The 24,556-nt window shown below is 50.1% G+C and overlaps 2 protein-coding genes across 2 annotated transcripts; one reads left to right on the top strand and one right to left on the bottom strand.

Annotated features, from left to right (window-relative positions):
- The first annotated feature begins 6,835 nt into the window (after positions 1-6,835).
- Positions 6,836-15,150, top strand: CNPY3 (canopy FGF signaling regulator 3). Its single transcript, XM_070418571.1, has 6 exons — positions 6,836-7,149; positions 10,597-10,720; positions 11,831-11,927; positions 13,509-13,631; positions 13,858-13,975; positions 14,500-15,150. The coding sequence occupies exons 1-6, from the start codon at positions 6,999-7,001 to the stop codon at positions 14,703-14,705; spliced, it is 819 nt and encodes a 272-aa protein (XP_070274672.1). The 5' UTR covers positions 6,836-6,998; the 3' UTR covers positions 14,706-15,150.
- A 3,833-nt stretch (positions 15,151-18,983) lies between these two features.
- Positions 18,984-20,757, bottom strand: YJU2 (YJU2 splicing factor homolog). Its single transcript, XM_070418569.1, has one exon. It carries the CDS (start codon positions 20,694-20,696, stop codon positions 19,719-19,721), a length of 978 nt encoding a protein of 325 aa, XP_070274670.1. The 5' UTR covers positions 20,697-20,757; the 3' UTR covers positions 18,984-19,718.
- Between the last annotated feature and the right edge of the window lie 3,799 nt (positions 20,758-24,556).

The raw sequence follows: 24,556 nt of genomic DNA, 5'->3' as shown, positions 1-24,556 counted from the left end.
TTTCTCCCCTGCTAAGGCTTGTTAGGTTAAGATTAGTACATTTTCTCATGGCCTGTTTAGGGCAAGAGAGAAAGACTGCCAGACTTTTCATAATTAACTGCTCCGGAGCGGGTGTGTGGTGGGTGGTGGCAGTGGGATTCGCTGGGTAGGGCGGTAGGCTCTCAGCCTGCTGAGATAGAGGAGCCCTGGGCTGGGGGGCAGGGAGATGGTTGGAGAGATCAAGAGTAGTAAAGGAGGAGGATTTAAGATCCTCTAGGGCAGCGGTTCTCAACCTGTGGGTCGCGACCCCTTTGGGGGTCCAATGACCCTTTCACAGGGGTCACCTAAGACCATCGGAAAACATATATATATTACATATTGTTTTTGTGATTAATCACTATGATTTAATTATGTTCAATTTATAACAATGAAAATACATCCTGCATATCAGATATTTACATTACGATTCCTAACAGTAGCAAAATTACAGTTATGAAGTAGCAACGAAAATAATTTTATGGTTGGGGGTCACCACAACATGAGGAACTGTATTAAAGGGTCGCGGCGTTAGGAAGGTTGAGAACCACTGCTCTAGGGGCTTAGAGTAAAGAGGAAAAATCTGTGAGGGAAAGCAACTGTTACAGGAAGAAAAAAATGTGTCCTTAAATGTAAAGCCTACATATACAGGATCTCAGACCATTTGCCTTGTTTCAGGACAGAGTAAATGGTTAATGTAGGAAGGGGGGAGGGGTATCAGCAGTTAATTATGAAGCAGTGAGAGATAGGTTTTTGTTGATTTACTGGTTGCAGACCGCTCTGCTGGCATAGGGGTCTGGTCCATAGCCTACCATGTGTCTTATCTGAACTGCATTAGACTCAATATACTTGAATTTACATAAGGAAAAATATAGCAGTTTTTACTAGACAAGTTTTAATTTACCTGCTCTTAGTTTTATCACAGAAGGTCCAAGGCATGGTTATGCATTTTTAAAGGACATAGAAAGAAGGTTTAAAGGCTAATTTGAAAGTATAAAATTTGTAAAGGTTATGTATACGATAAAAAGGAAAAGAGAAATGTTAAAAAGAAATCCAACTAATGTTATCATAATCATCTATTCATGAACGCCGTCGGCCCTGGTTATATATCTTGTATGTCTTGTTTGGCTTGCTGTTTTCAGTTATTTGTTAGGATCCTCATAGAGGACATAACCTGGTCTTTCCCTTCCTCCCTCACTCCTGATCCTGACAGCATGTGTAACTGGATTAAAGATCTTTTCTTTCAGGAGGCCCTCCAGGCTTTCAGTCCACAAGAAATTTCCCTGCACACCCTTGTCATCCTCTGCCTTCTTTTCCAGGCCGACTAAGAGTCATTTTTCTCCACAGGTCGGACCCCAGCCTCCAGGAGGGAGGCCTGCTACAGCGGTAGTCTGTAGTTTTCTCCGAAACTCCCACTGTTTCTATTTCTCCCCTCTGTAGGAATTGTCTTCCTCTAACTCACAATAGGAAAGGGGACAAGCAACAGGCCCTGGAATCTGTGAAAGTGGCCAGGGATGAAGCTGATAAAGTTTCCCGTTTGTAAATGTGCTGAAAGGGGACAGGTAGGTGGGGGCGGGGGGTGGCTAGATGCCCCATTCCGGCAAGGGAGCCCACAGAGAAGGCTGTGGTCTCTGCCAGGAAAGAGAATGGGCAGCATAGTAGAGCCTGAAGCCCAAGCTACCACTGCAGGAGCGCTTTGCTATGTGCAAACCTGTCTCCCCCTGCAGCCCCGGCTGTGTTTGGCTCGCCACTGGGAACCAAGCAGTGGTGAGAGACAGGGATGGCAAGGCCCTGTAACTGATAAACAGGGTTAACAGGAGAGGGTAAAGGGAAGGAACTCTCCATGAAGCAGAGAGCCTTCAGGACTTTCAGACTCTCCTAGAGAGGAGGAGTCTGACGAAGGGACGGGCGGAGACCCCGTTGGGTTAGGACAGCCGTGGGCAAACTACGGCCGCAGGCCGGATGCGGCCCGTTTGAAATGAATAAAACTAAAAAAAAAAAAAAAAAAAAAAGACCGAACCCTTTTATGTAATGATGTTTACTTTGAATTTACATTAGTTCACACAAACACTCCATCCATGCTTTTGTTCCGGCCCTCTGGTCCAGTTTAAGAACCCATTGTGGCCCTCGAGTCAAAAAGTTTGCCCACCCCTGGGTTAGGAGGACCAGAGGCTGCATATTGAACTTATAGACTGCAGTTTGCTAGGCAGAGGTCCATGCCCAGTTGTATAGGGATTAAGCTGCCTGTGTACAGCAAAACAACTTTTTCTCGTGCCAGAATACATTTTAGGGAAATTGGACAGACTGTGTTTGTGGCTGGAACGAAGAACCGGCCGCGACGCACAGCCCTGACAGTGGCCTGCAGAGAACTGTATAATAGACTTAGATGATGCCTGCGTCTTCATGGACATGACTCCAGAGAGACAAGGACAGTTTTGCTTTGTGTGAGAAGGTCAAAAATGGACTTTAGTCACCTCCCTGAGATGTTTGTATAGCCCTACCATGCGTCATGTTTGGTAGCAGAAAAATTGGCTGCCTGAAGTGGCCACAGTGCCAATATTGTACTTCATTACATAAACATGTTATATTAACCTTTAATTCTCTTGCAGATTTGAATGCAGTTGCCAAAAGGGCAGGTGCCCAAATAGGCAAAGAAAAATACCCATCAGATTTTAGTCTCTATTGAAAGACAATTGGCAGCCTGTATACTGCCTTGCAGGCCTGTGTGACCATGCCCATGTCAGAGATGGCACAAACCTCAACTTTAGGAACCTGGGGGAGGCCTGTATAGAACAGGGGGAAGTGGTAAGTCCCAGCCCTCTGTCACGGGAATTACAGACCCTGTGAGGTCCTGTAACATGTGAGACCCTGGAAAGGGATAAAGCTCAGGTGGAAGATACTCCCTTAATCCATTCTGAGAGGGCATGCCACCCCTCCCAGAGGCCATATATAGTTTAAGGACAAGCCAAGTAGGGGGAACCCTACTGCAGGACAGCTGTGACTATTTGAATATAGACACATTTTAAATTTCTTCTTGTCATTTAAAGGCAGTTACTGTTTTGTTATAATACATTTGGAAAAATATTACTCTGAAGAATCCATGAAAAGGACTAGCAAAGAAAATCATAAAATCTTAAAGCAGGTCAGTATATTTTTCTCCTTATATAATTCCTCCGAAACTTGGCAATACCTAATAAATAAATCATGGCAATACATTTCTTTGCATAAATTCAATAAGACCGGTTTCCAACAGTGGTTTTATTAACCGAAAACTTTGACTGGAGTATCATGTTTTAAAGAGCCCTGTCTGAGCTCTGAAGACTTGAAGTCAGTAAGAGTGCCATGAAGAGCCAGAACCGGTTTGGCTCAGTGAATAGAGCGTCGGCCTGCGGACTCAAGGGTCCTGGGTTCGATTCCGGTCAAGGGCATGTACCTTGGTTGCGGGCACATCCCCAGTGGGGAGTGTGCAGGAGGCAGCTGATGGATGTTTCTCTCTCATGGATGTTTCTAACTCTCTATCCCTCTCCCTTCCTCTCTGTAAAAAATCAATAAAATATATTTTAAAAAAAATAAAATAAAAAAAAAGAGTGCCATGAAGAAAGCCTAGTATCCTGCTTGGTAGCCCTGAAAATAGATGGCACTGGAGCGTCAGGCCCATGCCCTATCATCACTGGCGATTGGTTAGAGTAGAGAGGGAACAATAAGGGCGCCTCTGAGTTCCTGCAGAATCTCCCCCCGCCCCCCCCCCCCCCGCCCCCCGCCCCCGCCCCGCCACGCACTCTGGGCCGCAAGGAGTAGGAAGGTTGCTAAGATGGGCCTTGAAGCCTAGGGTGTGGGCCCAGGTGGAGTTGCTGCAGGTGAGGGATTCACCTAACTCAGCAGGTACTGCAGGCAGGCCTGACAGCAGCTGGCCCTACGGGGCACATTAAGATTCAATTATGAAATTCCTGCAAAGATAGTCAGTTACCATTCTTGTTGTGTTTATGCAAACAATCAGGCCAAATTGAATGCAATAGATAAATTAGTCTTGATTTAGCTCTTTTAATAAACAGAGGAATAATTTTAAAGAGAAATATTCTATTTCAATAGAAGTTATTAAAACTGAAATGTTTTCTTTCCCTTCCACCAGACCGTTTGTTATAACTCTTGCTGTTCTAATTGCTCAATAACACTAAATTTTAAAAGGCAGTTTGTGTCCACCCGGTCACAAGCCCACCTCCTTCGCTGCCCAGGCCTCATCGTCCCTCTGACAGACAGCGAGGATCTCTTGGCTCTGAGAGAAAACTCCGTCCCTCTTCAGCACGGAAGTAGCCAGAGGACCCCACCGACGTCCATTTTCCCTGACAGAATTCAGAGCCAGGATCCTTGCGGTAATGTATTGGGCAGTAAGACAGACATGAGCAGAGCAAGAACAATGGGCCAACGAGCACTACCAAAGGTAACTGAGTCTTTCCACCTCTACGTATGTGAGACAGGGGGCATAGCCAAAGGGGTACTCACCCAAAGTCGTGGCCCCTAAAAAAAGGCCGGTGGCCTGCTTATCCAACAGACTTGACCCCTTCCTGCCTCCGGGAGCAGACAAAGCAGCCCGGGAAGCTGCCCTAAAACCAGTGGGGCCTCTACAGATTCTAGTGACTCTTCCAGACCCTGACCTACCCACCTCGCCGGCTTACACGGAACCATACTAAACTTGCAGAGCTTCTAAGAGATTAGTACTATGTACCCAATCTAGAAAGGCTGAAATCCATAACCAGTCTTTACTCAAGTTCTAACAGTCCACCCAAAAAGCAATCCAGAAGCACGTTCAAGACACTGCCTGTACCAACTTCTGATCCAGTCCATCCCTTCCAACCTGGCGACTCTGTTTGGGTAAAGAAATTTACTACCCAAGGACTGACTCCTTCCTGGAAAGGACCACCCCACGGCAGTCAAGGTCGACGGGATCCCAGTGTGGCTTAAGGCAGCACAGGCAAAAGGATTCTCTAAAGATAAAACTTTCACATGCGCCGTATTATTAATTCTCTTTATAGGACTTGGTATAGGAAACCCCAAAGCTGAGTAGGTTAACAATGTTAACAACCACCAAGAGTCAATGATTTGACTCATGTACATAAAGCTAGTGGGGAATGAAGCATCCATCTTATATAAAAACTGCTGTTTGAAATTTTAGCCCTGCTATTGTGGCTCCTGTAAATGCCTGCTGGCTTAAATAATAAGGAAAATGAGACTACTCCCATTCCGGAGAGGCCATAAACCTTCCCCAGACGAAGTTATCAGACCTCTGGTTGAGGTCTCAAAGCCCCAGCACACAGGGCTCTTTAAGAACTTGCAAAGGGGACCGGAAAAACCCCATATTTGGGAGACAAAGAAGGTAAAAAAGATATAAATATGGAAACTTCCTCCATGTTGGGGCCCAGAATTTGAAATACAGTTTTCTCTTGGCCCGGTGTAATAACAACAATAATAATAAAGTGTAACTCCACCTCTCTAAGCTTTGCTTGGTTCTTCTCCGGTCTTCAGTAACACTATCTTGGTCTTCCCCAAGGTATCGGTGGGAAACTACGCTCTAATGCCGACACCCCCCTCCCCCCATATGGTGTCAACGACACCTCCAGCTTCCTTGAGCCTCTGTGCCCTCTTAGCTGCTGGTCCATGAAAACCCTCACTATCTCCTCCACTGCCCACCCCTCACCAGCCCGTCAGAAGATTCTCCCACCTCTTTTTGGATTATTCAGGGGGGGGGGGGGCGTCCCACAAGTTCTAGGGATGAATCTGTCCACCATCCCCACAGGGCCAGCTGCTCCCCAACACACAGACTGAGAAGGGGTAGGCTGGGTCAGGGTGGGGGCATGTCCAGTCACAGCCTCAGGCTTCATCCAGTCATCATCCCTTCCCAGGTTTCAGCCCAGACGCTGAGCTCAGGGCTCCTGCCACACTGATTCTTGCCTCAGTAAAGGTCTCCTCATCCTGGAAGCAGGGTTTTCCTTAGCTTCAACACCCCTCCCCAATGCCCCCAGTCCTGCCCTGCCCCAGACTACATCCCCACCGAGACTGGCTTAATGTTATTTTTCAGGAGGGCTCCTGGGCCTAGGTAAATCAAGTCCCTGCCTTCTATGAGCGCAGAATCCAAAGGAATAAATAATAGGGCATTCAAGGACTGATGCTACAGAGAATTACTGCGAGAACTTTTTACAACCTGCTCTCTACGCTTTCATTCCATTAACCTATTTGAACTTCCCAGGAGCAGGCAAGCCTCCACTCGCCGCTAGAAGGACCCGTTAGTCATCACACCGCTAGAAAGCGAGGCTCGGAGAGGAAGTGATGTGTTTAGTTCTCGCTGGGACAAACCTGGGGACACTGGGCACGAAAAGAGCTATTGAAAGGCCGGGGACTGTCTGAGCCGTCTCTCACCCACAGCGCCTAGGAGCGTGGCTGGCGTAGCAACAGCAACAATAATAAAACTTAAAAAGCGGCTGCTCAGTAGGATCCCAAGCATTATACCCCCGGGGGGAAGTGACGTGAAGGAAGCGGAGAGGCGGTGCAGGCGGCCTTTCCCACCTCTCCTAGGACCAGCAAGCCGCACCCCCAGACTCGGCCCAGCGGCTTCTCCCCCTTCTCCCCGGCCCCCCCTCCCCCCCCCCCCACACACACCATCCTAGTCCTCCAGCCCCGCCCAGAGCCTCGGTTAGGGGGTGGGAAAAGATGTTGCCATTGGTCCCTGAGGACACCATCCTCTCTCTCATTGGCCCAGACCAAAAAGAGATCATCCTTCCATTTGCTAGAAGGCGAACCCCGAAAAGCCCATTGGCTGCGCAGTCCGCGGGCCTCGTCGGCTCCGCGGACCCGGGGGCCAGGGGAGGGCCGGGGTGGGGGCTCGGCGGTGCCCGGGTGCGAGGCACGTGTGCATCCAGGAAGCATCTGCGAGGAGCTGCCCAGCGCGCATCTCGGGGAGCGCAGCGCTCCGGGTCGGGTCCGGCTGGGCCATGGAGCCATTGCCCGAGCCCGCGCCCCGGCCCGGGACCCGCTGGCTTCTGCTTCTCCCGCTGCTGCTGCTGCCGCCGGCCCCGGAGCTGGGCCCGAGCCAGGCCCGCGCCGAGGAGACCGACTGGGTTCGCCTGCCCAGCAAATGCGAAGGTGAGGGGCGGGGCCCGCGGGGCGCCCCGAGGGCGGGGCCGGGCTTGCGGGAACTCGGGGGCGGAAGGTCTTGGCTCCTGAGCGGGACCCCGGGACACAGGGCGGGCGAGAGAGCGGGTCTCGGTGCACCGGGAGCTCACAGACCCGTAAAGACAAACCATTGCCATCAGGGCTTTAGATGCCTTGATGGATGAAAGGCAGGGTTTGGGGGCCGGGAGAGCCCCAGCTCGTCTCCCAGGGGAGGGGAAGGCTGGGTGCGGAGGGGAGTCGGAGAGGCCCCGCATAGGAAGCGGAGAGAAGGTAGGGGTGGCCGGGGAAGAGCAGTCAGGAGAGGCCCACGCAGGAAACCGCAGCGCAGGGCCGGGTTTGAGGAACTGAAAGGATTCGTATGGCTGGTCCCGGGGGCGGGGAAGAACCCGAACCTCCTCCTTGTGCCCGCACCACAACCCCATCTGTGTGCCTGGCCGCCTCCTCGCCAGCTGTGAGCTCCCTGGGGACAGAGCCCTTGTCTCAGATATTTTTGGAATAAATATAAATAAACGGGGCTGTGGGGGTGTGTGGAGGAAGGAGGAGGGGCTGAGGCTTAAGGGGTCACTTTGAGAGACTAGAACCTGGGGGGACTTTGTGAGGGAGGAAGATTTTAGGAATCTGGGAAAAGAGAGCATCCCAAAGACCTAGGGGTGCAGGTGGAGAGAGAGAGAGAGAGAGAGAGAGAGAGAGAGAGAGAGAGACGGGTGCTAGCACATGAAGCAGAGATCTGGGACTGTGAAGGGCCCACCTTTTCTTCCTCCCCTCCATTCTCCTTCCCACCTCCCTAACCCCAGGCCACCCAGAAAGTTGGCTATGAATCTGTTTCATCCCAATTCACAGCCTACTGCAGGCCAGATGTCCCCTAAGCACTGGGAGGCGGGGGCCGGAAGGGTGTAGAACACATAATCCTTCCCTTTGAGGGATGAAAGGTGAGATGCTTCCGAGCTGGGCCGACGTCACGGGCCGTCTCCCGGGATGCAGTCCAGCCTGTGCCTTCTCCCTCTCTCCCTTGAACAGACAGAGGGCCGCATGCTTTCCATTCCCTCTTCCCCCAGTTCTGACCGGGACCCTTCGGGGGTTTCGCTTCCTCTTCTCTGTTCGCTATTCTGATACCAAAGAGGCCCGACTATCTCATATTATTCTCAGAAGCTCACATTTCTTTTCCTTAGAGGCATTCACAGACTCATAGAGGCGTAGGGCTGGCAAGGATCTTTGAGATCATTCTAGCGCAACCTTATTTTGTAGGTAACTGATAAAGATTCCTTGAAAAGATTTTTAGGAAGGCTTGGCAAACTCCAACCTTTAGGCCCTTAGGGGTCTACTTTTATTTATCATTTTGTTATTAAATGCTGACCGTGTCTGGCCCACAAAGCCTGCCTCCTGGCTCAGGAGCCCGAGTGGAACAGGCCTTCGCACAGAGAAGGGAGAACGTGCCCAGGAGTGTCTGGGGTGGGTGCCATGAGTCTCCCCCAAGTCTGGATCCCAAGTTGGGGGTCTTGAAGAGGTAAAGTTTGGAAGAGTTGAGAAGCAAGGTTTTGGCCGATGCGTACAAGAGAGGTAGGTTGATGGGTTCCATCCTTCTGGGCCTGGAACACTACATGCTGAGGGCGTGGGAGAAGGGGGCAGAGGAGCCAGAAAAATGATGATCTTGCACAAAGTACAGAACAGCAGGGGGAAGGGAGCCCGGATGGTCCTGGATGGAGAGCCAGGGAAGTGAGTCGCCCTCAGTTCATTTCGGACTCTGAGATCACCAGCTTCTATGTTGGAATTTTCGTGTGTCCCAGTTCTCCAAGCCACCTAGTAATGTACATGTTACAGTTCCACCAAGCAAGCCTCCAGGGATGCATTTGTTTTGGTGGCAATTGGTTCTCTACCCAACTCTACCTCGATGTTATAACAATGCTGATGGCTTGCTTGTAGCCTGCAGACCCTGTTCTATTCAGAGGCATCAGAAGCTGATCAACCACAAACACAGTCTCCCTCAGCAATACCTCTCATGCATCCAACACATACAGAGTCCCAGACTAGATGAACACAGAACAAATCCAGGACACGCACTCACTCTGGGTCCTCCTGTGGTCTGATTAGAGAGACACGTGAAATGACCAAAGGCCCTCAGTGAGAGCAGGATCCTGCACAGTCCTGGGATGAAACCAAGAGCAGGTGGGGATTAGCCCTGGCCAGTGTGTGTGTGGGGGGCGGGGGAGGGAAGGGTGGCTCGGTTGGTTGGAGTGTCGTCCGCACACTGAAAGGTGGCGGGTTCGATTCCTAGTCAGGGCACTTCCCTAGGTTGTGGGTTCGATTCCCGGTCAGGGTCGGTATGGGAGACAACCAATGGATGGTTCTCTCCCACATCCATGTTTCTCTCTCTCTCCCCTTCCTCTCTGGGTGAGGACTAAACAAAAGAAAGAGCAGGTGGGAATGGTACAGAAAAGGATTCCTGGGGGAGGAGACTTAAGGTGAAGTTGGGAGAATGGGTAGAAAATCCCCAAGGCCGCTGGAGGGCAATAAACACTTCCTAAGGCTTAAGGCACTTCACGCCTCAGTGGCACCCTTCCTTGTCAGTGAGAATTATTTGCTTATACTTCTTCCTGCTCCATCAGCCTGAGTCCCTGGAAGGGAGGAAGCAATAGAAATAAGGCCTCTGGAGGGGACCGAGCAAAGTTAATTTGCGGAATAGAGAGCTGGTGTTGCACAACATATGAAATCCAGCGGTAAAACCGTCATAGGAGACATGTAGGGGACAACTGGGGAAATGTGAATATGGACAAAGTATTAGATGACCTTGGAATTACTGTCAATTTTCCGAGTAATCAAAATTGTTCTGCGGTTAGGTAGGAGCAGGTCCTTTCTCTCAGGAGATGCGTGATAATATATTTAGGGGTGAGAGATGGTGATGTCTGCAACTTACTTTCAAAATGGCTTAGCAAAGACAATGTATGCAACAAAAATACAATGTATACAGGTGTGGGCAAAAGTAGGCTCACAGTTGTGAGCATGCAAAAACAGTTTATTCTTGTATTATTTCTGTGACACAACTGTACACCTACTTTTGCTCACTCCGTAAATTGTGGAGATATATTATCACATTGTTTCATGTTATGTATTGGAGAGAGCCGTTGGTAAATCATGAACCACTGTTGAATATGAACGGAAGGCATATGTTTATGGTACTCTTTCGGCTTTTCTGTATGTTTGGAAATTTTAAAACTAAAATGATTGTGGGGGGCAGAGGAGCTGGGAGGAATGAAGTCAGTGGGATAAGGGCCAAGAGTGGACACGGGGCAGTGCCAACTCCTGCCCTGCTGCCGGACTCACCCAGGCTGGGAGAGGCATCGACTTGAGTCTTTCTTGCTGGGAGCGAGCTCCCAAAGGACACGTGTACTCAGCCGGCTGTGCTGTGTCTCCCTCTCCCAGTGTGCAAATACGTCGCCGTGGAGCTGAAGTCAGCCTTTGAGGAAACTGGCAAGACCAAGGAGGTCCTTGACACAGGCTACGGCATCCTGGACCGGAAGGCCTCCGGAGTCAAGTACACCAAGTCGTAAGTGAACGGGACCCCTGGCCCGGCCGGCTTTGTTCCCCAGGCTTCAGCAGCCTGGAGTTCCCTTCCCCCTTCTAGCTGGGCAGACCCACCAGAGGGAGGCAGCTCTAACTGAGACCTAAATTCGCCCACTGGTTCTACGCCCCAACTAATTGGGTGGCTTTCCTAAATCCCTTAACTGCTCTGGCTTCACATTCCTCATCTGTAAAAGCTAGACTGTCATTCCCAGACTCTTGGATTTCATGGACCAATGCAATTTAAAAAATATTGGTAACACAAGATTACCAACATTTAATTTTGCCAGGTATAAATATCAAAAACAAACCAAAAAAAAAAAAATCAGCCGAACCGGTTTGGCTCAGTGGATAGAGCGTCGGCCTGCGGACTCAGGGGTCCCAGGTTCGATTCAGGTTGGGGGCATGTGCCTTGGTTTCGGGCACATCCCCATTGGGGGGCGTGCAGGAGGCAGCTGATCAATCTCTCTCATCAGTGTTTCTGGCTCTCTATCCCTCTCCCTTCTTCTCTGTAAAAAATCAATAGAATATATTTTTTTTAAAAAAATCATAAAACTTCCATCAGCTATGATCCTCCTTTCAAAATTAAATATATACAGAGAGGAAGGGAGAGGGATAGAGAATTAGAAACATCGATGAGAGAAACATTGATCAGCTGCCTTCTGCACACCCCCTACTGGGGATGTGCCTGCAACCAAGTTACATGCCCTTGACCGGAATCGAACCTGAGACCCTTCAGTCTGCAGGCCGACGCTCTATCCATTGAGCTAAACCGGTTAGGGCCTCCTTTCAAAATTAAATGATATTTTAACATCAAAATGTTTTACATTTTGCTTTATTTTTAAAAAACCTACAGCATCATTAAGCTTTATAAAAAAAAAAAAATTCCTTCCCGTAGAGCTGTTAAAGTTTTGTCTCTCTGGTCTGTGTTCCAACATTTCAGAGCACCCAGACCAGATGACCTATCTCCCTTCCAGCTCTGACTTCCCGTTGGTGAGATGCACAGGCGTTGGGGTAGCAGGGCTGGCGGGACGGACCAGTGACCCACTGGGGCTGGGAGGGGGGCTCAGCCCCTCTCGTGCTGCTGTCTCCACAGGGACTTACGGTTAATCGAAGTCACCGAGACCATTTGCAAGAGGCTCCTGGACTACAGCCTGCACAAGGAGCGGACCGGCAGCAACCGGTTTGCCAAGGTGGGCCTGTGCTTGTCCTTGTTCCCTGCTGGGGTGGGGCCTGCATGTGGCTGAGTGTCTGCTGGGGTGGGTGTCATTTGCAGAGCCTGCCCTGGAGCTTCCCCCCGTGGCCTCTTCCCATTCGCTGTGGATTGCTGTTTGCTCTCCTCCTGTCGTGGGTGGCCTGACTTTTCCTGCAATAGGCACGTTCATGATGGCGGGGCCTGCCCGTCAGGGTCCGGCCTCAGTCCAGGCTGGCGGAAATGCTCCAGAGTGCAGCCCCCGGGGGGCCTAAAGCCCTAGTGCAGGGGGAAGTTGGGAAATCAGGGTTCAGAGAAGAGCCCAGAGACTCTTAGTGGTGATTACCCTGCCCTCCTCTGGGACCACGGGGCACATCCCTCAGCCTCCATCAGGTGCCTCTGTGACATCTAAGGCACTTACTGCACCACCAATGCTTCTCCTCTGGAGAAGGAGTTTTTTACAACAAGGCCCACATTTCTTTGTCTACATCTTCAGTGCCTGGCACATCGCTTCACCAAAGTCCCCTCCTAGCAAAGGAGATCGGCGTGAATTTGGCCCTGGCTGGTGTGGCACAGGTGGTGGGGCGTCGTCCCGTCCACCAAAGGGTCTCGGGTTGATTCCCACTCAGGGCACATGCCCAGGTTGCAGGCTCCCTCCCCGGTGGAGGGTTTGCAGGAGGCAGCCTATCGATGTTGTGCTCTCACTTCGATGTTTCTCTCCCTTCCTCTCTCAAAATCAATAAACTATTTAAAAATAAAATAAAATTTGTATGAATTTTGTACCCTAGTTGAGAATACATTCATGTTTGCTTTAATGTAAGAATGTTAAAAGTTATTTTTCATAACAAGAAAATTAGAAACCTAACCATCCATCAGACAGGGCGTGGCTAAATAGATTGATTCAGTGGCCTGTTATACAACTGAAAAACAAAGGATGAGGTGGCTCTGCAAGGACTGAGCTAAAATCTTCTCCAACGTGTGTCACTAAATAAAAAAGGCAGAATAGTGTGCGAGATAGACATTACTGCTGTGTGAAAAATGTGGGTGGGCGAGGAGGAGGTATTTGTATGTCTGTTTGCATGTGTTTGTGTGCATTATCTCTGGGAAGGTAGTTTGCGGTCTCCGGGTAGAAACCGAGGTAGCTGGCAGAAATGGAACAAAGAGTCTTTCCTGCCTTGCCCTGTGCCCTCTCCCCAGCGAGGAGAGACACAAGCCCTAGGAAGAACCCCCGCAGGGAGCGGGCCTGGGGGTGGGGAGTGAGTGAGCCCAGCCACAGTGCAGGGGGAGCCAAGACAAACGTATCCTGGAAAAGGACTGTCCATTCAGAAGGCCTGAGGGCAACAGCGGCCCTGTTGGAAAGGATAAGGCGTGGGGAGGCAGGACAGGGCGTGTGTGCGTGTGCGCGTGCACGCAGAGGGGTTAAGGGAGGTACACATAAAAGGGGGAGAGGAGGGTGAGGTCAAGTGTGAGGAACCTTAGAGATCTTGGCTCCTCAGAGCTGGTCCTTGGGCCTGCGCAGCCCTGCCGAGGAGGGCAGGAGGCAGGGAAGGGACCCCCTCTCATGTCCGGTCGCCTCTTCCAGGGCATGTCAGAGACTTTTGAGACGCTACACAACCTGGTACACAAAGGGGTCAAGGTGGTGATGGACATCCCCTACGAGCTGTGGAACGAGACCTCTGCAGAGGTGGCGGACCTCAAGAAGCAGGTAGGCCCTTCGGCCCGCGGCGGCTACTGCACCCCCGGGGGTGGGTACGGTTCTGCTGCTGAGGAAGGCCACCAAGAGTCGAGGGACATGGGTCCTCTCACCTCTGGCTGCAGTTTGCTCAAGAGAACCCGGCCACCGCCTGTCTTGTGTGGGCTGAGGCTCCGCTGAGCTCCTCTGAAGGGAGCCAGCGCTGGGGCCTTGCCAACGCGAGGGTTGTGATTAACAGTGCGACGTGCTGGTGGAGGAGTTTGAGGAGGTGATCGAGGACTGGTACCGGAACCACCAGGAGCAGGACCTGACGCAGTTCCTCTGCGCCAACCACGTGCTGAAGGGCAAGGACACCAGTGAGTCTGAGGGAGGGAGGCGGCAGGGCGGTTGGCCCTGGATTTCATTGTTTGCTCCCCCTCAGGGGAGGTAGGCAGGGGGACGGAAAAGAAATAAGAAATAAGAAAGAGAGGGTGTTGTCCTGCCTGGGTGGCTCGGTTGGCTGGTCGTCGTCCCGAACACCGAAAGATGGTGGGTTCAGTTCCCCGTCAGGGCACACACCCAGGTTGCAGGTTCAATCCCCGGGGTGAGTACAGGAGGCAGCCAATCGATCTCTCTCCCCTTCCCCCCCTCCCACCCTGAAATCAATTTAAAAAATTAAAACAAATCACTGCCCCCTGGGAGCTTGACGGGACAGGGTGGGTGAGAGGCACCAAGCCAGGTGCAGAACAACACGCAGAGAACTCGGGTGCCCCGGCAGGGCCTGGGCCACAGTGAGGTGGGACAGGGCCTGGGTGTCAGGCAGCCATTCCTGCTGCCACTCCCTGCGGCTCCCCAAGCAGGGCTCCTCACCCAGCAAACCAGACTCTCCTCCTCACCGCAGGTTGCCTAGCAGAGCAGTGGTCCGGCAAGAAGGGGGACACGGCCGCGCTGGGAGGGAAGAAGTCCAAGAAGAAGAGCAGCCGGGCCAAGGCATCCGGTGGCAGCGGCAGCAAACAGAGGAAGGAGCTGGGAGACCCCGGCCCCGAGGAGGACGAGGGCATCCAGCAGGCATCTCCCCTCACACACAGCCCCCCTGATGAGCTTTGAGCCTAACCTGGCAGCCCCTGAACCCAGACTCCTGATGTGAAGGTGGAAGAATCTGGGGCCCGGCTCTGGCAGGCAAATACAGCTCTCCCGGCCCCGGGTCCTCCCGGCCTCGCTGGGTCCTCTTCCTGGTGGGGAGAGGCACAGCTCTGGGAAGAACTCAGATGGCTACGTTAGCCCACGCTGGCCTTTTCCCGCTGCCAAGCATTTCTCTCCTGGCAAGGCTTCAGGCAGGCCATGCGGTGTGGGACTGCCGAGAACTCAGGGCGGCAGGTGTCGCTGGGCCCCAGGACTGGAGCCCTCTGGACCCTGTGGGGCGGGCACGCCTGCCCCCATCGGAAAGCAAGACTGCAGGCCCCACCCCCTCCTTTCTCTCATCCTCCTGTGGACACCTTGTGCTCTGCCTGGCCCTCCTCAGGGTTCACAGAGTAAAAACCTTTTGGCCTTTTTTCTGATTGCTGAGTCACCTTCAGCCCCTCAGAGGGCCCTCGAGCCCCATGCTGATCTTCCCTGCCCTTGACCTTCCAGCCCTGGGGGCTGAGGATGGGGAGGGGCTGGGCTATTTTGGGGTAAAGGGCAGGCACGGGGTGAGGCCCAGCACAGTGCCTGGCCCCTCCCTCAGGCCAGGAGGGGCCTCATTTTTGCCCTGAGCACCTGGCTGCCCTCATTCCCACCTCCATGTGGCCCTGCCTGTTGGTCTTGAACCTTGTTCCCTGATTGATCACTCTTGCTCTAGCTGTTGTCCCTGGAGCCTAAGGGGGAGGACACCCCAGTCCCCCGAGGACAGCTGGTTACACCATGTCCTCTGGGAGCAGGGAAGGCTGGCCTCTGGGGGGCGGAGGCACTGCCCAGCCTGTCCTGAGGGCAGGGATCGGGCGGTGGCAGTATTGATGACAACGGTACTGCAGAGTGCTTTGCTTTCCCACCTGTGGACTGGGTGCTATTAACCCCATCTTGTAGCAAAGGAAACAGGCTCAGGTCAGGGGACATGCCCCAAGTCCTACTGTTCGGTGTTCAGCTGGCACTCAGACCCTGGTTTCCAGACTGCAAGCCCAGCATTGTCTCTACTACCCCACAGCCGCCAGGGCGCCACCCCCAGTGCCTGGCACTGGCAGTGTGATTCACATGGAACTGGTTTGGTTGGGTTTCTTGGCCGTAACCTACCTCCACCAACAAGCCTCTTTTAAAAGGAAAATAGGAAGCAGCTGTTGCTTCTTAGAAGGAGAGAATGGTGGGAGGTCCCACCAGCACTGGGCCCCCACCAGGTCCCCTGTGAGCACCCCCTGGGCCGGGCCCAGTGGGCAGGAGGGGATACACTGCTGAGGTGCCCCAGATTCTTCATCTTCTGGTGAAGAGGCTCTGGGGGTGAGGGGTGCCCTCAGCCTGGGCTCAGCCTCTTCCCCAAGTTGGGGCAGCCAAGGCCATGGAGAGTGGAACAAACTGGGATTTTATTCCCTCTGGTCAGTGAGGCCTTGAAGAATGATATTTTTGGGTCTGTCCCCCACTGCCCCACCTCCAGGCCTGATCACTGCTCCTGTTAAAAGGGCTGTGGGATTCCAGCGTAGACTCAAGTTCTAGCCTCGACTTCGTTCTGCGCACAGGAAGTGACGGGTTGGGGTTGGGGACTGGAACGCAGGGCTGGAAAACCATTTGCAAACCCCTGGGCTGTCCCTAATCCAAACCCACAACCTTCAGTGCCTGGCTTACGTCTGTCCCCAAAGCTTTATTGATCCTTCGGGTAGGATGAGGCAAAGATGTATCCTCTTACCAGGGTGGTGGCCCAGAGGCCCAATCCCAGGCCAGGCCCAGGCCAGAGGGCAGACAGCTGACTACTTTGCTCTTTGACCTGTGGCTGCCCCATGAGAGCCCTCTCCTCCCCCTGCCCCCACAGGGCAGGCATGCTGCACACTCACCAGCAATCCAGCAGACAGCTTCTCCCCAGGCCCAGCCTGGAAAAGGCAGAAGGCTGCCCTGGCCGGGTAGCTCAGATACACCAAGGTTGTGGGTTTGATACCCAGTCAGGGCACATAACAAGAAGCAACCAATGAATGCATAAATAAGTGGAACAACAAATTGGTGTTTTTCTCTCTTCCTCTCTGACTCTAAAATCTATTTTTAAAAGGGGGCGGGGGGGAGAGTCAGAAAGTAGGCTCCAGCTTCCCAGGTTGCTTTTCCTCCCCACCACACATACAAGCCTTTTTGACCTTAAATATTGCCTCCCACTTTCTCACACCCCTTCCCTCCATTAGTGAAGAGACTGTCTGAGTTCAAGTTAGCCTGATTTCAACCCCCCTGTTAGAATAGGGTTTCCTACACTCACCTGGACGTGAAAGTCACCTGAAATGCTTGTTAAACGTACAGATGTCTGGGCCCACTTCAGATTTGCTGGGTTGAAGACCTAGGAGCCTGCGTGCCGAGGCCAGCTAGAACCCACTTCACCAGGAGACTTCCATCGTCCAGAATCACAAACGCTGATGGACAAAGCATGAGGCCAGTTTGTTCCAATTCAATGATTAAAGAACCACAGGCCCAGCTAGTCCAGTCTCAGGGGTTGGGCCCCAGGAAATTATAGTAAATATACAAACCCATGCATGGCAGCCCCTTATGGAGCCCCTGTGCAGTGCACAACCTACTCAGGTGTTCACAGCAGCTCTACATCACTTAGTTTGCAAGTGCTAACAAAATTCCTCTTACTTTTTTATGTTAGAAAAAGAAAGCACATTTTTCACGACGGAGGCTTGAACCATGTGTAATCGGTTTACGGAAGAGCTCTGTGAATTAATCCCAGGGCAGAGCCAGCTGAATCGCTCCTGAACACCCCCCGATGGCCTAGTTTGCTTTAGTAAGGAGTTTCACTGTATTAATAATAGTAGCCACTTTCTGTGCGTGCCATGTGGCAAGCACACAGCTCTGCATGCTTCACTTAACTCATTTAATAAAGCTGTGGTCACAAGGCCATAGGTTTTTTAAACCATTGGAGTAAATTATACATACAGAAAAGTGCACATAAGTGTATACACCTCAGTGAATTTTTAAAAACACCACCCAAGTCACCATTATTACCATCACCCCAGAAACATCACCCCTCTACACACACACACACACACACACACACACACACCCCACAAAAAGAAAAAGGATTTTTGTCTATTCCCTGTTGTATCCCAATACTTAGTACTGTGCCTGGCACAGAGTAGATGCTTAATAAATATCTGTTAAATGAAGTGTAGAAAGGTGAAGTAATTTGCCCACGGTCACACATTTAATAAGTGGCCCAACCAGGGTGAGCCCAGGTGGGATGGCTTCAGTGTCCTGGGGCACAGCCATTACACCATAGCACTCTGCAGCTACAGCTTGTTTGCACGGCATCCTCCCCTTATATAGATTTCTTCTAAAAGGCAGACCCGCTGCTCTCTGCTAGTCTGTTTATGTCTTCAGATTTTAATGTTGGGAAAGCAAGACCAAGTTAACCTGCAAGTCTTTCTCTCATCAAAGTTTATATTTGTGTATAGCTTAAAGCCAGTTGATCCTTAAGCTGCCCCCCAGGGCTGGCTTTCCTCTCTTTACAATTTGAGAGGAATCCAGTTTTATTCATTCTTTCTCTAAAATTGCACCCTCCGTCTTTAAGGCTGTACAGGCCAACAGAACTTAAAATTCCATAAATGATTGTGATTGTGGATAGGGAGGTGTTGCTGCAGAGAAGAAGCAGGCTGACTCCACCACCAGTTTCGGAAGAGGACAACATCTGTCACTACCCTCCGCCCCCAAATATAAAAGGTTTAGTACATCCTGATACGCCAAGGTTGCAGATTCAATCCCCCGTAAGGGCACATACAAGATCAACCAATGAATGCATAAACAAGTGGAACAAATAGATGGGGTTTTTTTTTCCTCTCTCTCTAAAAAATAAATTAAAAACAAGTAAAAAAACAGATGTTATTTTGTTAGGAATTACTTACCAAAGTGGTCTTGGCATTTTACTGTCCGACTCATTGAGATGTGATGGCAGGTGCTGTCACCTGTTTCATGAGCGATGCTTAGCTGTGACCAAAGTTCAAATAGTGGGTCATTTTCATGTGGAAAAACAGCTCAGAGAGCAGATGGGCATATACCTATGAGATATTACTGAGATTAGCACACCTTAAAACTGCTTTTAACAAAGGGTGAAATGGTCAAAGAGAACCTCTCTTCATATACATTAATGGAATTCTCAGATGCACAAAGCTTTATAGAATGTAGACACCATTAATTAGTGTACAATCCAATGATACAGGGACCAACTTTACACTCACTTAACAAAACTTTATTAAAGCAGAGTCTTATTTGGTATATTAAAAAGTCCAAAAAAGGATCCTTGCAATAAATCTGCTAGCAGAGTCCATGGGGTGGGTGGCTTCCTGCCCCTCCCACGGTATCCCAGTGTTCAAGCTGGGTAGGCAGTCAGCAGAAAAGTCCATCCTCTGAAAAATGAATTTCTACCAGTTGTGAATTAAAAACAGCCAGGATGTCTTCCACTTGTGGTTACTGTATATACATAATTCACTATTCTAGGATTTTAATGTGACCTCAAATAGGAATTGGCTTGAATTATGTCCAATGGCAGCAATAGTCCCAAAATAAAGTCTTTCTGTGTGTGTTCCTTATATTGGTTCCAGACAATTTTGTAGTGGGAAGGGATGGAGCCAACAGGGGTGGGTGGGTTCCCTCACATGCCCAAAACATGGCTAACATCTCAAGGACTGTCCAAGAGACCATGCATTCCTCCAGAGATGTCACAGTCTTAAAACTTGGAACCAGGTGGGAAATAGCATGAGCTTTGGCCCTAGAGGTCCGTCCGCAAGGGCTGGTGGTTGGGGGGACAAGAGAGAAACTGAGTCCCTCAGCTGAAACCCTGGCTGGTCCCACCCACCTCCAAGACATTAATTTTTGTCCGGTTGTGCTCTGGTTGATGACAAGGCCTCCTGCCCCAAACATGGGCTGGAGTTGGACATATGACCCTTGTCCTGGAAAAGGGCCTCAGTTACTGCTGCTGCTGTCCTCACTATCCGAATACGCACCCAGCTGGCTCAGAGAGGAGCTGCTGGGCGTCCTGGGTGCAGGGTCTGCGGCTTTCCCGTTCTTCACAGTGCCCAGTGTGGGTGCCGGCTGGCCCTGTGGGGTGCTGCGATCCAGGCCTGTTTTCTTCACCACCACGAGGCCTGAGAGCTGGGGCTTGCTGCCAAGGGTGCCCACACTCCGCTCCCAGCTCTCCATCTTCCTCTTCGCCTTCGGGCCTTCGTCCAGGATTGCTGTGGGGTTGGGGCTGGGGTTGGGCAGGAGGGCCGGCTGGGGCGGGGCAGGAGCAGCATCCTCTTCCGAATCGGAGTCCTCCAGCAGTCTTCGTTTCCTGGCTTCTTCCACCAAGGCTGCCGTCTCCCTCTCGTCCTCCTCCTGCTCCTGCTTCAGTCGCTCCTCCTCGGACAGGCGGTGCTGCCGCAGCATGGCCTCAAAGTCCACGTGGGCCTGCCGCTGGTTCAGGTCCTTGAGCTCCTGCAGATTCTCCAGCACCTCCATCTCCAGCTTGGAGTCCTTGGTTCGGTTCTCCAGCACCTTCATGGGATTGTTCAGCTCCTCGTCCTCCCGCTCCTTCTGCACTCGCTTCTCCTCCTCTTCCAGGAGCTTCTCGGCCTGGAAGTTGCGCGTGGCCCCGTGCTCCATCGTGTAGTCGGTGTTTTCGGGGTCTGTCTTAAAGGTGATCTCTGCCAGGCAGCGCGTGCACTTGATGTAGAAACGGAAGATGGGCAGGCCCAGGTAGACCTCGTTCTGCACCGTCTCCTTGCGCGCGTTGAACTTCTTACCCTTGTAGATGTATTCTCCGCACGTCTTACACCTCATATTGAAGGGGGCCATCAACCGCACCACGTACTGCCGATCTTTGGGGAGCTTGAGCTTCGGGATCTTTGACGGGTCAAAGTCGGGGGGATAATACTTGTTCAAAACTTTTCGCTCCGACATTTTCGCCCCCTATTCTTCTCACTATCACGGGAGAATTGTTTAGGACCGGTGTTTACCGAACTTCCGCTACACTTCCGTCGACGTCACTCTTTCTGCCTCTATGATTGGCTGCAGCATTCGCATCTTGCCTTTTTCATTGGCTCTAACCCCCGTCTGTCAGGGTCCAAATCCTTCTGTCTATCTTCCCGAGTTGCAACCTCTGTAGTGCGTAACAAAGGTTCCGGCGGTGGTCTGGACTCGGGGAAGTTACGAGGAGGCGCTGCGCTAGTTAAAATGTTGGCGTGATGGGAAGTAGCTGGTTGCGGCACTCCCTGTGCTTCGTTCTTTTATTCACCTAACAGAGCGCTCGGTGTTGAGTGCTTACCCCGTGTGCTGGCCTCTGGGAGCCCACACGTTCCATGTCCCAGCGCTGACGTGGACACTGGGGACAGTTCCCACGGGCTACACAGGTCGCCACAAAGGAGCACCCAGGACACCCCGCCCCAAGTTTAGCTTGAGTCCCAGGCCGACGCGAAGACAAGCTTCCAAACCTACCTCCCCCGACGCTCACACTAGCTGCCGAATGTCCCCCACTGCCCTCCTGCGTTTTCCCTTTAAAGAGAACGTCTCACCCCATTCTTTCCCCGGCCGCCTCCCTTCCCATTTTCCCTCTCAAATTGTGGTAAATTGGTTTTTAACATTGTGTAAGTTTCACATGTGTAACTTGATAGTTCAGCATGGGCATGTACTACAACTTGATCACCACCGAAAGCTCAGTTTCCATCCATCGCCACAAAATTGACTCCGCCCCCAACACACACCCATTTCGCCCACCCCTCACCAACCATCTGTTTTCCATATCTACGAGTTGGTTTTGTTTGTCCTTTTTTAAAAAATATATTTCACATATGAGTGAAATCGTGTTATTTTTCTTTGACTTATTTCCCTTAACATAATATCCTCAAGGCCCATCCATGTAGTCCCAAATGGCAAGGTTTAATTCTTGTAAATGTTTTGTGGCGGACGAGTATTCCACTGTGTACATAGGTCACATCTTCTTTATCCATTCATCTGACAATAGACACTTAGGTTGTTTCCATACCTTGGATATTGTAAATAGTGCTGCAGTGAACACAGAGGTCCACATATCTTTTTAATAAACGTTTTTGTTTTCTTTGAATAAATACCCAGAAGTGGAATAGCTGCATCATAGAGTAAAGAGTTGTGGTGGTGGTGTTTTTTAAACATGAAGAATTTTAGGCCCTAGCCGGTTTTGCTCAGTGGATAGAGCGTCGACCTGTGGACTGAAGGGTCCCAGGTTCGATTCTGGTCAAGGGCACATGTCCAGGTTGTGGGCTTGATCCCGACCCCCCTCCCCACCGCCCGCAGTGGGGGACGTGCAGGAGGCAGCCGATCAATGATTATCTCTCATCATTGATGTTTCTATCTCTCTAGCTCTCTCCCTTCCTCTCTGAAATCAATAAAAATATATTTTAAAAAAATAATTTTAGTCTTTTCAGCCAATTCCAAATAATAAGCATTGCGTATGTAAAATATTACCTGTTTTTAAAAATTTATTTGCGAGAGAGAAAGAGAGAGGAAGGGCGAGAGAAGGAGAGAAACGTAGATTTGTTGCTCCACTTACTTATGCATTCATTGGTTGAATCTTGTATGTACCCTGACCAGGGATCAAACCTGCAACCTTGACTTATTGGGCCGATGCTCTAGTCAATTGAATTACCCAGTCAGAGCTTAAAATAATTTTTGTTAAGTCAAAATAAATTTATATTCTGTGAGATTTTGTTCCATGCTGCAGGACCTCAGATTTGGGTTACCTAAAATTCACAGCGACTAACCAAGGGGGGGGGGGGGGGCGCGGAGAAAGACAGCTTCAATATATGTCCATGGTCAGAGGACATGGACTATTTAAAGATAAAGGACTGCAATTATTTGGTACATTTGGTAGTAATTAAAGAAGATTAAAAACAATCAGATATGATTTTCTACCTAATGGAATATTAAAGAATAACATCTTCATGTAAAGAGCTGAAACAAACATTTGTTTTGGGGACAGTATCAATTAATAGAAAAATTCCGCCCTAACCGGTTTGGCTCAGTGAATAGAGCGTCAGCCTGTGGACTGAAGGGTCCCAGGTTCGATTCCGGTCAAGGGCATGTACCATGGTTGGGGGCACATCCCCAGTAGGAGGTGTGCAGAAGGCAGCTGATCGATGTTTCTCTCTCATCGATGTTTCTAACTCTCTGTCCCTCTCCCTTCCTCTCTGTAAAAAATCAATACAATATATTTTTAAAAAATACAAACAGCATATTTCACAGAGCTAGAATAAATACTCCCAAAAATTTATATGAAATAAAAAAAGACCTGAGCTCAAGCTGGTTTGGCTTAGTGGATAGAGCATCAGCCTGCAGACTGAAGGGTCCCAGGTTCGATTCCTGTCAAGAGCACGTACCTCGGTTGCAGGCTCCTCCTCGCCCCGGGCCCTGGTCAGGGCACGTGCAGGAGGCAACCAATTGATGTGTTTCTCACGTTGATGTTTCTCTGTCTTTCCCTCACTCTTCCACTCTCTCTAAAAATCAATGGAAAAATCTTCTAGGTGAGGATTTAAAAATATATAAAATAAAATAAAAAAAGACCTCGAAGAGGTGCAGCAATTTTGAGAAAAACAAAGTTGGAGGAATCACAATACCAGATTTCAAGTTAGATTACAAAGCCACCATAATCAAAACAGCCTGGTATTGGCACAAGAACAGGCATATAGATCAATGGAACAGAAAGAGAACCCAGAAATTGACCCAAGCCATTCTGCTCAATTAATATTTGACAAAGGAGGCAAGAGCATACAATGGAGTCAAGGGAGTCTCTTCAGTAAATGGTGTTGCCTAATGGAAATGTAGAAGAATCCTAATTAATTGGTGTAATTTCACAAGCCAAAATGGTACTCCTTGGAGAGTCAAAGATATTCTGCTTATAAGTCTAAACTAGAGGGCTTTTCCTTCATATTTGCCTCTAATTCTTTGTAGTGCTTTGAATTGTTTACTTTACTAGAAATGCAATGAAGTATTATTTATTCCACTGAAGTGACTTGAAATGACCTCCTGCGCTTTGGGTGCAAGTTGATGATGAAAAAAAAGACCCACAAAATAAAACAAAACACAGAGTTTGCCACACCAGTGTCTGCATTATAGGCCACTAGATATTAAACTCCAGGAAGTTTGTAGAATTCCTCTGGTCAGCTGCTGTACCCCTGTGCCTTACAGGTCCTTTGTAGACTCGCCTTATGATTTGCACGAAAGACTGGGAGGAGGGGAAGCGGCCATGTCCTGGTGAACCTCTGAAACGCAAAGGTTCCGAGGCACAATGCAAGCAAGCATGTGTTCTGTATGTCAGAGCCCGGGTCTGCACCATGAGCAGTTTCCATAACTGTCCAGTTCCTGCCATCTTTCAGACTTATAATCTGCTCTAGATACTTAGTTTGAACCCCTAGGTTGTGAAATGTATTCGTTTCCTGCCATCATTACTGTAAAATCTTCTTGTTCATGAGCAATGGATTTGTCCTTTAATTTTTTTTTTAATTGTTGAAGGTTGTCTTTGAGTGTAAGATCTAACTTACCAGAAAAGGAGACTTTGTAATGTTAAAAAAAAAAAATAAAGTCCTCATTCAATAAAAGTTGAAAAAAAATAAATGGTGTTGGTAAAATTGGACAGATACATGCAAAAAGATGAAACTAGACCACCAACTTACACCATACACAAGAATAAACTCAAAATGAATAAAAGATTTAAATGTAAGTCATGAAACTGTAAAAATTCTAGAAGAACCATAGACACCAAAATCTCAGACATCCCTCATAGCAATATG

Source organism: Myotis yumanensis, unplaced genomic scaffold (assembly GCF_028538775.1).
Source record: "Myotis yumanensis isolate MYYU_CA2020_CCGP unplaced genomic scaffold, mMyoYum1.0.hap1 SCAF_6, whole genome shotgun sequence".
Classification (NCBI taxonomy): Eukaryota; Metazoa; Chordata; class Mammalia; order Chiroptera; family Vespertilionidae; genus Myotis; species Myotis yumanensis.
The sequence above is the reverse complement of the archived record's forward strand: the minus strand, read 5'-3'. Positions and strand labels throughout refer to the sequence as shown.

Bases quoted from the DNA above. Each gene is read 5' to 3' on its own strand.
- YJU2 (XM_070418569.1), bottom strand. From the start codon at position 20,696: ATGTCGGAGCGAAAAGTTTTGAACAAGTATTATCCCCCCGACTTTGAC.
- CNPY3 (XM_070418571.1), top strand. From the start codon at position 6,999: ATGGAGCCATTGCCCGAGCCCGCGCCCCGGCCCGGGACCCGCTGGCTT. The intron at 11,928-13,508 runs GTGGGCCTGTGC...CGCCTCTTCCAG, and splicing joins GCAGCAACCGGTTTGCCAAG to GGCATGTCAGAGACTTTTGA. The intron at 13,976-14,499 runs GTGAGTCTGAGG...TCCTCACCGCAG, and splicing joins GCTGAAGGGCAAGGACACCA to GTTGCCTAGCAGAGCAGTGG.